Source organism: Schistosoma haematobium, chromosome 2 (genome assembly GCF_000699445.3).
Source record: "Schistosoma haematobium chromosome 2, whole genome shotgun sequence".
Lineage (NCBI taxonomy): Eukaryota > Metazoa > Platyhelminthes > Trematoda > Strigeidida > Schistosomatidae > Schistosoma > Schistosoma haematobium.
Window position 1 is genome coordinate 43078905 of NC_067197.1, and position 13300 is coordinate 43092204.

A 13300-nucleotide genomic window follows, 5' to 3' on the forward strand; every position below is an offset into this window, starting at 1 on the left:
TACAGCCATTATTTGTAATGATCAACGTGATCAATTATTGTTTGTAAAAGCATGAATAAAATCATTTCAGCCAACATACATGGTACGATTATAAAACATGCTATTCTATATATACAGATTATCTAACCAGGAAAAGTTTGTTAATGTTAACCAATAGAAAAAAAACAATGAATAATTAGGATGCAACTGGACAATCTAGACTTCACACATGATCTGGCTCTTCTATCACACACACACAATAACAAATGCAGGAGAACACGACCAGTGTAGCAGTAGCCTCAGCAACAGTAGGTCTCAACATACACAAAGAGAAAAACAAGATTCTCCGAACCAATCGAATCACACTTGATTAAGAGGCTTCGTAAGATGTAAAAACCTTTACATATCTGAGCAGCATCATTGATGAACATGGTGGATCTGATGCAGATGTGAAGGTGTGGATCGGCAAGGCCAGAGCAGTACATCTATAAGTGAAGAACCTTTGGAATTCAAAACAACTGTCTGTTAACCAACACCAAAGTCACAATTTTCAATACAAATATCAAGAAAGTTCTACTGTATGGGGTGGAAACTTGGAGAATTACCAAAGCCATCATCCAGAACATACATGTGTTTATTAACAGTTGTCTACACAAAATACTTCGGATCCGTTGACCAGACACTATCAACAACAACCCTAACCTGTTGTGTGAGAGAACAAACCAGATTTGAGTGTAGGAATAAATGAGGAAGAAGCACTGGAAGTGAATAGGACACACATTGAGGTCAGTAAACCAACTGAGTCACAAGACAAGTCCTCACATGGAACCGTCAAGATCAAAGGAGAAGAGGAAGACCAAAGAACACATTACTGTGAGAAATGGAGACATGCATGAGAAGAATGAACAACAACTGGATAGAAGTGGAAAGGAAGTCGGAGGACAGAGTGTGTTGGAGAATGCTGGTCGTCGGCCTCTGTTGCATTAGGGATAACCGGCGTAAGTAAAGTAAAGTAAGTAATGTTTCACTTAGCAATCTGATCTAAACTATTTCAAGGAAATATAATCAAAATGATCAAATATAAATAGATTTATGGTTCTTTTGTTCATTGTATATAAAATAAATCATCCAATCACTAATGTTATTGTTATACAAGTTTTTATTAAGGGAAGGGTAAATACTAGTTACAGAATGTATAGGGTCAATCAGAATACATAAGGTCAAGCATGAAAATGATATGAATTTGAATAGACTGTTGAATGAATACAGACAAGAAAAGAAAGCTATGTGTTTAACCTTATGCTTTGTTCCCTATTATCGACTACCATTAATCATACATAGTAGACGGGATTGTTTACAGTTGAAGAGTAATTTGTGATCATGTGATTTGTATCAAAATGATTCATCATAACAACTTATTATGTAACCAAAATGAATAAAAATGATCAAAACAATTTATTGCAATAGAGGTCATATCTTATTCAATTGAAATGTAGACAATAAATATTTAATTGAAAAGCGAATGTCTGGTGTTCTAACCGGGTTGGTAGCATACGGAGGATCCATATATAGAGGAGTTGGAAAACCCTGATTCGAAACCAATGGTTCACATGGGCTCCAGTATCCTTAGGGGACAAATGGTTTATGAACCAATTGTTGGTCACCGGCTACAATGGGACTGCATCTCCTTACGTTGCTCCACTTCCTTGTGGATCAGACCTTCAGGTCGAAGGCTTCGGATGTGGCCCCCTAAGAAAACCACCTGCTTCGTTCTGGGCACTCGAACAGTATCACAGCTCTCACACAAATCAGATGAGATTTGTGTGGTGCATATGTATCTGGTGAAATGAAATGAAATAGTTACTCATTGTATTATACATACATATTTTATAAGTACTGTGTACAACTAGCTATTGTTAACAATATTATAGTGAAGGAGAATATTAATGGGAACAATTGAATGTCATTCATTGTAGTACAGGTAAAAATAGTTACTTAGGTGATGGGATATTTGTTCTGAATATTATTACAATCATCATACTATATACAATATAAAACATACATTTGTAACAAGAATAGTTTTTACTAAGCGGAGTTCAGGTCATCTAGTTCTGTTTTTGTGTGGTTAATTAAAAGTAATTCTAAGTGGTAAAGATAAAATATTGACTGTTTTTACTATCTATCTGACTGATTATCTTCACTTACTTTGTCAAATGTGTTGGATACTAAGGTCATTCATGATACTATTTACTTGAAGTTATTCTACTTTGACTTGATTTATTTATTTATTTTAACAAATAGATATTGGTACAAGGAGGCAACAAATAGATATGCGCCACACAGATTTCATTTGATATGTGTGAGGGCTGTGATACTACCCGGGTGCCCAAACCGAAGCAGGTGGTTTTCTTAGAGGACCACACCCGGAGCCCTCGACCTGAAGGTCTGATCCACAAGGAAGTGGAGCAACGTAAGGAGATGCAGTCCCATGGTAACCAACAATAGATTCATACGCCATTTGTTCCTTCAAGATACTGGAGCCCATGTGTACCACTGATTTGGAATCAGGATTTTCCAACTCCACTAGGTGGACTCTCCATATCCACCAACCCGGTTCGCGTGACGGACATTCGCTTTTCATCCTCTCAATTTCGTAAACAACACCCCCGCCATGAGAATGTAGTGAGTAGGCTTTCCCTGGCAGAGGCTATATACACGTGGCCATGTGAGAGCGTTTGGAGGGGGAGAGTGGACTCTCACCACTCTCGGCCGTACCAGGGCATTTGGGGGCTTGGACTTCTTGACTAATGGAATCTCAATCGTTCTCTACACTCCTATCTTCTCATTGGGTTTCATCTTTTTGAGGATAATTAATGTAGAGTTGCATGTGTATGTGTGTGTACTATTGGCTATACTATCAGGTTCATGTTAAATCCTCATCGTATTAGAAGAATATTAATCGTTCATAATTAGAAAATTACCTCTGGCCAATCGTTTTAAACATAACAATTATACGAAAAATATCTATAGACTAATACTGTAAGATGAAAATCTATGTGAAATGAGCATAAACAAATTTGGGATGTGAATTGTTGGAAAATGTTACAATTTTTATCGAGGAAATAATCACAATTTTCCATTATATCATCAACTTTCTAATCAACAAACTAAAATATGCTCATTAGTGATTAGATTTGTGAGGGAATTCTCGGAGTTCTGTTCTAATGAGAAGCCGTGAACATTGAAGCTAATCCATGTCATGTAGAGACAGGTATCTATCTCAGTACAATGGATGATGATTACGTAATTTCATGGATACTGGCTCAGTGGTTTGGAGGTTAAGCATTCGCACGCGAGACTGAAAGACCTGGATTCGAGTCTTGCGAGCAGGATCGTGGATGTTCACTGCTGAGGAGTTCCACAATAGGGCCAGACGGCCATCTAACATTAATCGACTTGCAATCTCAATCAAAAATTTAAAAATCTCCGCAACCCCACACTGATAACATGATATTAATAATCTACCATTCGGTACAAATACTACTCATTGCATTCTCATGGAGGGAGTGATTTTTACAAAATTGAGAGAATGAAAATCGAATGTCCGTCGTTTTAAACCGGGTTGGTGAAGTTGGGAAACCCTGATTCCAAACCAATGGTTCACATGGACTCCAAGATCCGGAAGGGACAAATGTCGTATGAATCTATTGTTGGTTACCATGGGACTGCATCTCCTGTCGTTGCTCCACCTCCTTGTGGATTAGACCCTTAGGTCGAAGTCTCCAAGTGTGGTCCTCTAAGAAAACCACCTGCTTCGGTTTGGGCACCTGGATACTATTCCAGCCCTCACACATATCAAATGAGATCTGTGTGGCGCATATCTATTTGTTGCCTCCTTGTATCAATTTTATGTGTTTAAACAAATAAATAAATAACGTTTTGAACAGTTTAGGGAGTTTTTGTCACATACATTATATTCACTACTAGTAATTATCCTATAAAACCTACTTTATCTATTCACAATTATGATATCTGGATGTAACATACGATGAATGTTCTGTTGTTTAATTGTTGAACACCCTCAACTATTTAGCTCAAACACATTTGTTATAATGAAACTAATAACTGTTGATTATTACAAAATTCGTTCATTATTCATGTAAATAAAAATAATTAGATCAATTGATTATAATTATCTTTCAAGTTCACTGATCATAAAGTTGAGTTGAATTATCAGGAATAACAGAATTCATTGTTACATAACATTCAACTAAATAAGTACCGAACATCAATATATGCAACCTATGTACTTACTTACACTTGTCACCAACCCTCGTGGATGAGCATAGGACGCTCACCAGCATTCTTCATCCAACTCTATCCTAGACAATACTTTCCAGTTGCTATTCATCCTTTTCCTGTCTATTTCCATTTCTCAACGTAGTGTGTTATTCGACCTTCCTCTTTTCCGCTTTACTTTCAACATTCCAAATTAGGGCTTACCTCGTGATGCAGTTTGGTGATTTCTTCAATGTATGTCCTATCTTTTCTTAATTTCTTCAACTGGAAGCTGGTTTATCTTTTCTCATAGTAGGCTGTTGCTGATGGTATCCGGTCAACGGACAGATATGAGAAATTTTCTACCTATTTCACAGCTTCTCCACCAAATGAGATTGGGTTGATGTTCTCTGTGTTGTATTTGAGGGTATTAGTCTTTCACTTATGTATATTGTGGCATACTGCTGCAGAGGCTGCTGCTACGCTAGTTGTTTTCACTTAGATTTGTTGATGTATACGAGATAGAAGAGTTAGGTGATCAACCAAGTCCAAATCGTCTAGTTCCATACAATCTGTGCATTGTATTCCATATTTCACCTCTGATATGACAAGATGAAAAGTCAAAATTACACTGATTTAGTCATTATGGTTTTTATTCAACATAATTCCGTTTTGATTCAATGTAATGATTACTCAGTATAGTATTCAGTTTCGTTTTCCCGTATGACTTTTTTATTCTGTATAACATATGATATTCTTGTATTAAGTTAACATAAACTATACTCAGCTGGGATGCGTCGGAATAGCTAACTAATCTGTCATTGTGTCACAGAATCTTTGTTCCGTTCTTAGATTAGATGAACCCATAATCTCTTCAAACATAAATAATGCATTTGGGTTTTCTCGAGTGGGTTCTAATCTCATCCCCATCGTAAATTGTTATAACTTATGGGTTTGTGCCCCTATCAATGTATAACGTAATGGTACTGCTAATTAAAGAACAGTGACTTATCGACCGGATCAATAACGCATAAACCCGTTAGAGCAGTCTAGAGACCTTATCGGTACTTCTTCCTGTCTAGCCCTACCAGCGTGTTTAGTCCAGAACATCAATCTCAGCCTCTGCGATATGAATTATGTATTTCAAACATACTGGGTTTATATACAAACCAAATAGACCACATCGCATCATAAAATGAAAAATAACACTTGTACAGGATTTGGTGGCGAGAATGTGGTGAGTAGGACTTCCCTGTCAGTGGTTGTATGCACGTGGCCATAAGAGAGCATTTCTAGAGGTAGAACTGACTCTCCCCACTCTCGGCTGTACCAGGGTATTTGAGGGCTAATCTGTAACCTTGGGAGACTCGATGCTGCTTCAAGGATTCGATCCCATGTCACCCAGCTTCACAGTTAGAGACGTTACCACTGAGCCACCCAACCGGCAACTAATCTTCTGTAGGAATGAGATGTACTTTCGATTTATTGATCACTAAGTATTGACCATTGTCATATATATTAGGTCCTACATTAACACCACTACCCAGTGTTCAATCAATTGTAAATACATCTCAGTCCTTTATGGGGTCAATTTTGGCCCAAATAACTCATTGGTAGCATGTCATACTGCAAAATTTTGTAAAGTGGTTTAGATTTTTATAGATCAGTTTCTTCGAAATGGGGACAAGTTATAAATAGTTCGGAAAAAAGATCCCAAGTTTCCGACTTAATCTCACTTAGATATTTCAATCAAGAAAATTAATTCAGTCACACCATACAGCAACTTCATGACTATTGTCTTAATGTTTCGAGTGACAAGTGATTGATCAGAATGTCAGTCGGAATATATTTTTTTCAGCTAACTATTCCCTATTAAGAGTCAATGTTTCTCTTGGACACCTCCATTTTACATTCATAAAATCAACATCTCAATAGTTTAACTATTTGAGTGTGCAACAGACACGGATGTAACATATACTGATATATACTTGCTATGTTTTCTGTATAACTATTCATTTATTACATTTAATAATAGTAATGATAACAGTAATTATTATCAGTATGGGGTTTTGGAGATTATTAAGTTTTTGATTGAGATCATGAATCGATTGATGTTAGACCACCATTGGGAATCTGGATTCCTCAACAGTGCACATCCACGATCCCGCTAGCGGGATTCGAACACAAACTTAAGTGTCGCGCGTGTACGCTTAACCTACAGACCACTGAGCTGGCCAGCATCCACTGGTACGAATATCTAACCTCAACCAATCCACAATATTGCGCAACCATCATCCATTGTACTAAGATATATACCTGTCTCTATATGACATGGATTAGCTCCACTGTTCACGACTTCTTGCCAGAACAGAAATCCCAGAATTTCCTCACGAATCTAGTCACTAATGAGCACATAGTAAGTATTATCTTCATGCGATTAAAAAAAACATTAGTTGTTCATTTCTATTCATCATTAGTGTAAACATAACTTTTAGTACAAAGGTTAAATAGTATCAATAAAGACCGAGAGAGAGGGTGAGAGAGATTGTTTTGGTGAACTTTGTTCATTTACACTCCATAATATACAAAAACATCTATGTGATTTAATATGGAACATTAAATATTTGGATGAATCTATTCGTACTGTCACTACCATTACTACTACTACTACAACTACAACTACCAAAGTCATAGTCCAAATGGCTAAGTTGTACATGTGTATGTATATGTGTACACAACACCATCATGTAAACAATATAATCATCAAATATTGAAATTATATTATCACAACCAAATGTTATCATCATTACTATTTAGATATAAGAAGAAGAAGAAAGAAAAAAAACACAAAAGTAAATTATCTACTACTTAATTGACTTTGTACTCAAATAGTTCCATTGGACTGATTCATTCTTAACTTGAAATTCTATTATTAATACATGATGATGATGATGATGGTGATTAGTTATATAAATACTGATTTACAAAAAAATATGTTACCTTTTATTATGTTTCTTTGTAAACATGTTCTGAATCATACATGCAATCTATGCGTACATGTATATGTAGACAGTGTCGGACACAGTAGATTATTTGTATTGACATACATTTAGCATAGTAACTAAGAAATTATTTTCATTTTGTATCAAATTGTTAGACAAAACTCAAGACTCAGTAGTTAAGTAGATAACACGATGGCGTTTGAAATGAACGGTACTGAGTTCGAGTTGTGACTGGAATGAACATCAACTCTGAGATGCAAGTATATCTAGCTGAAGAGTCCAAAATAGAACGAAACGAGCATCCTAGATTCCACTCCTAACCATTATCCATATTTGCTTAGAATGCTTGTAAATTAAGGAGATATCGGGGTAATCCGCATATGATGTACATATGTCAATAAGAGACTGAACAATTGCATTCCTAAACATCAACATCGGAACATTCAAATAAACAATAAAACATGAATTTAAACTTGACCACACTGCACAAGCCAATGGCTATAAGGACTCAGTAGTTGAGTGGATAACGTGATAGTGTTTGAAGCGAACGGTATTGGGTCCGAGTCCTGCAATGAATGTCAACTGTGGGATGCAGGTACATCCAGCTGACGAGTCCCGAATAGGACGAAATGCGTATCAAACTGGATTCCACTACTAGCCACTATCTATTTGCTTATAATGCTTTTGACTTGAGGCAATCCGCACAGTATGCACATATACCAAAAAAAGACTGATCAATTACAGGCCTAAACAACAAGGAGAAGATACAAAGCAAACAACACCAAGTGAATATATACTCTTTTTTTTCTCTTTTTCAAGATAACAACCACAATAATAGTAATAATAAAATCCTGTCAAACGTGGTAATAGGTAAAGTAGAATAAAAAAGGTATTAAAACGTTATTTTCTTCATCAGGGAAACTAATAATAGTTTTATTATAAAGGGCTTGAATATCAATCATAAAGATAGATGGGAAAATTATAATTGGGAAAGGATAGCTCAGCATGATACAATAAAAGGTTGAATTTGGTATGAAATATAATCAGAAGGATCATAGAAACAGAAATAAACCAGTTGGGGGTAAATGATCTGTAGAGAAAATAGAAAAAGAAGGAGTAGACATCTGTTAAGAAAGAAAAGTAGGATGAAATTAAATGATGAGACACTAAGGCCATAGTAGTTGTACCAATTTCCCAAATGTGTTACTATTGCTTCGACAGTATTAAGATGATGCAACCTAACTGTCATTGACAGCCTTCTACTTACGTTGTAGATTATTTTAAACAAAGAATCCATCTTGATTTAGTGATCTGTGTTCACAAGGTGTTCAGTTATTGAACCGTTTCCGCCTCTTCTTAGCCAAGCCGACTAATGTTCTTGAATTCTTTTGAATAATGTACGCATCGAACGACTTATATACATAGTCTCACGTGAACAGGCAAATTGATAAATGCATATAGAGTCGGTCAAATGAGATCATTTCTCCTTAAGATTGTTGATGAATATTGACCGCTTAGATAATGCTATTTGCAAAGTTAATGCGAAGAACGTTTTTTCTGAGAGAATCGGAAATTCTCCTCTTTAGGACGTCTGTAACTATTTCATCTTCGAAATCGAAGGTGAGGTTATTTATCTTTAAAGAGGTTTTACTTTTATATTCTTGTCAATAAATATCGAACGATACCCGTTTTCCATAAGTATTTTCTAAAGAAGGTTCAGCTCGTTATCCATCATCTTGGAACGTAGAAAGTAATATGAGTAAGCTTCTTTTCCGATAAATAGGGACTCAGACTAACCTCACTCATTTCCTAGGTTTGTTCAGAAGTTAACGTAAATCATAACTTAGAAATGTATTATTCAAAGTATTAGTGCTGATAGGTAACAATTTTCAACATGAATTAAATGATCAAATGAAAACACTGAATTTTTATTCTCAGAAGGGGGTTTTGTCGGAATTTTAGTAATTTCATGGTTGAACTTACGAGCCAATTGAAGCTAGACTACCATGGAAAACCTAGAATTACTGGATGGCCATTTCATTCTAGTATGAGACTCTTTAACAGTTCGTATCCACGATCCCGCTTGCAGGATCCATGATAGTCTAGCATTAATCGACTCATAAATCAAAATATTAAACTACTACAATCTCCACAAAAAACCCTTTTTGATAATAATTATTATATGCTCACTAGTGACTGGCTTCAAGAGGTATTTCCTAGAGTTTTAGTGAGAAGTAGTGACCAGTGGGAGTTCAACTGAGTCTGTTGTGAGATAGTAACTCACTGAAGACAATGGAGGACAGTGGCTCAATTTCGTAGATTAGTTGAAGTTAGACATTAACACCGTTAGTCAGTGGTCTAAAAGTTAAACGTTCGCGCGTGAAACTGGTATGTCCTAGGTTCGAAATTCTCAGGACGGGATCGTGGTTGTGTACTGTTGAGGAGTCCCATACTAGAATGAAACAGTCATCCAGTACTTCCAAGTTCCCCATGATAGTCTACCTTCAATCGACTTATCAAGTCAACTATAAAATCTTTATTTTGATTATATTTGTCTTTATGTTTGTGAATGAGTTTTCCATATATGTTTACATGATACCTAAATTTTGGACCAAAAATTTAACTTCAATTGTCTAGTATAAACATTTTTAACCAATAACATTGTAAGTTTGGTCAGGTGACATATTTTATCGATCCAAAACTGACTATGCCTATAATTGATCGTTGATTGGTTAATATAAATTTAATCTCAGTAAATTTCAACCAATTAAAATTTTGAACCAATAGAATTTAACCGATAAGATAACCAATCAAAATGAAAAGAAACAAACACTTTAATCATTGTCATCCATTGATTAAGGTCATAACATGTGTGATTATTATTGTATCAGGTTTGGCTCTGTTTGGATTTAATGATGGATTCTATATATTCTTCAGCAAAAGCAATTATAAGTCGAGTTCAACCAAGTTTAGATGGTGGAATTATAACATTTACACTGAATAATTTAATAAAATTACCTTCATCTAATAATTATAATAATGGAAGTTCATCACATACAGAAGTTACAATCATTGATCATATTTTATCAACATATTCACGTACTGGTTATGCATTAGCTATTGTATGTGCATTATTATGGATAATCTTTTTAATTATTGCCACATATATAACATGTCGTCAACGTAAACGTATAAAAAAACGTTCCGAAACATTATTATATCTTGCTCCTACAGAGAATCATACATTGAATACATCTAGAGAAACTATAGAAATTGCATTACATAAAAAACATTCACCAAAATCAACATTTTATCGTACACGTGAACGTTTACAATCTAATTGGATATGTCTTGCTATACAATTTTCATTACTAACTATTTTAACCATTTTATTAGGTACAGCAGTATTACTTGGTTTTGCTGCATGTGGTCAATTACATACCAATTTAGTATCAGCACCAACACATGAAGAATCATTAGGACGTCTATTAACTATTACTGAATTAATGCAAACTAATCCGGAAAAAACTCATGTATTCCCACGTGTATTACGTGCTTTAGCACAAATAAGAGCATATCTAAGTGAATTTGTTCCACAGACTAAAATTGATATTGAACCTGTTGTAAAAAATCTTATTCAAGCAACTGAATCCATGCAAGATCGTATGACAAATGAATTTAATTCAATATTATTCAATCAAATTGGTGTTACTGAAGCATTTCAACTTGGGGATATTCTTGGTGAACATGTTGTTACATTAATCACAAAATGTAATGCTATTGTACAATCAAATACTGCATTTAAACATACATTTGATCGATTTAAAGTGGAATTTCAAACATGGTTACGTTTAATTAATATAGATAATACAAATTATGATTGTATTGGTCAATGTAATGAATTACGTTCAACATTTTATAATAATATCTCTATAAGACCTGATTCATTTATGCCTGATATACATTTTGCAATTGCATTAAAATTTGTTACTACAGATCGTAATCAAACTGCTGAAAGTATACAAGCCCAATTAAATCATGGTAAACAATTATCTAATAATCAACTTGAAAAAACTAAAACTATTATGGCTAAACAAATTAATATTCCACAATCCATACGTAATATGACAAATAAACAATGGGATCAATTAATACCACAATTACATAAAGCTATAGAAGAGATTGATAAAATGTCGATCTTAATTACTAGATCTATTTCACCAAAAGTTTCATCCATTTCTAGTCTTCTATTAACATTCAATTTATTCTTTTGGTTCTGTATTTTATTGATCACGATTGGTTTAATATGGTTAATTATACGTTATCATTTTATACCCACAGAGATTAGTTTACATACACGTAATCGTATACGTTTAGGTGCTAGTATTGGATTTTGTATTCTAATCATTAGTATTATATTAGCTTGTTTATTTTATTTAATTGGTGGTTATTTCTATACAGAAGGTTGTCGTTATATAAATCCTGAACAAAATATAATCAATATAACAGAATATGATCCAATGAATCAGAATTATATTCAATATACAATGTTTCCTATTGATGCTCATATTAATACATTTATTAGTCGTAATTGGCCAATTATTCTATCAATAGCTAAACAATTTACTCATATGCCTATTCCACATATACGTAGTCCAATTTATGGTCTATTACATAATTGTTATAAAAATCAAGGTATATTAGAAGCATTAGATAGTATTAGAGATTATAATATGAAATCATTAAATGATCCACAAATGTCTAATCGATTTATTAATCTTGGTAAAAATATAATGATTGATTCATTAAAATCAATTAATGTCAATGAAATGTTCCCTAAAGAAACTGATGAAAATTTAGCTATGGCATCACGTTTAGATGATTTTATTGTAGATTATAATGAAGTACGTTCTAAATTACCTAAAACTTATTTAAGTATACAATCATCAATAGATGAATCAAATAATTATACATTATGGCCAATACATAATATGTGGAATTTATGGGATAATTATTATACTACTATATTAAGTCATCGTTTATCTATAGAACAATTAAATCGTTTAAATATTACTACAGAAAAAGTTCGACAAACTATTATTCAATTAGATCAGATCATTTATGATATAGATCAGAATTTATTGATTTTATCAAAATTAAAAAAAATTGCATCACATGTTGCTAAGTTACAAGAAACATTAATTAATTTAAAAAATATAATGAATAATAAAACAATATTAATTGATCAAGCTATTGAATTATTTCATCAAAATATACAATTAAAAACGCCATTAGAAGCAGAAAAATTAATTATTGAATATGGACCAAAAATTATGTCAAAAGTTGGACAATGTTATCGTTTATATACAGCTATGAATGATATGAATAATGCTGTATGTCATGGAATTGTAAGTATATTCAATGGATTTTGGTTTCTTTTAAGTTGGGTTACATTAATTGGTACATTAATTATTATATTTAGTTTATTATTATTAATGCATAAATCACCAATTGATAATCGTCAATCATCATCATTATCAGGGAAATTTTATCATGGGAATATAAAACGTAAAAATTTAAAATCAAATCTATCTACTATGGTAACTGAAAATTCTATAAATCCTAATGAATTAGAAGCATTGAATAATCGATAAAACGAGAATACAATACCCCCGTCCTCCCTCTTCCCCCCTTTTAACTTTTGTATAACAATAATAAGAATAATGTGCATACAAATTCATATATATATATATATATATATATATATATATATATATATATATATATATATATATATATAGTATTGATACTATTTTTTAATTAATCCAAATTTCTATTGTCTATGTATAATAATAATAATAATAATAATACCCCCATGAGTGTACGTGCGTACGTGTGTGTGCGTCCATCCATTATTCTACAATATAAATTTTGAACAATCCTTGCATGATTATTACTATGATTATTATCGATTTAAAGGCTTGCTGTTTTAGGACTTTTTGTTCTCTTTAAAGGAACTACCACAGAACCAATTGCATTCA

The 13300-nt window shown here is 33.4% G+C and overlaps 1 protein-coding gene across 1 annotated transcript; it reads left to right on the forward strand.

The window, feature by feature from the left end:
• Positions 1–10171: 10171 nt before the first annotated feature.
• On the forward strand, positions 10172–12913 carry MS3_00007025 (uncharacterized protein; the record flags this gene model as incomplete). Its single annotated transcript, XM_012945844.3, has 1 exon — positions 10172–12913. One exon carries the CDS (start codon positions 10172–10174, stop codon positions 12911–12913), a length of 2742 nt encoding a protein of 913 aa, XP_012801298.3.
• Positions 12914–13300: the final 387 nt, after the last annotated feature.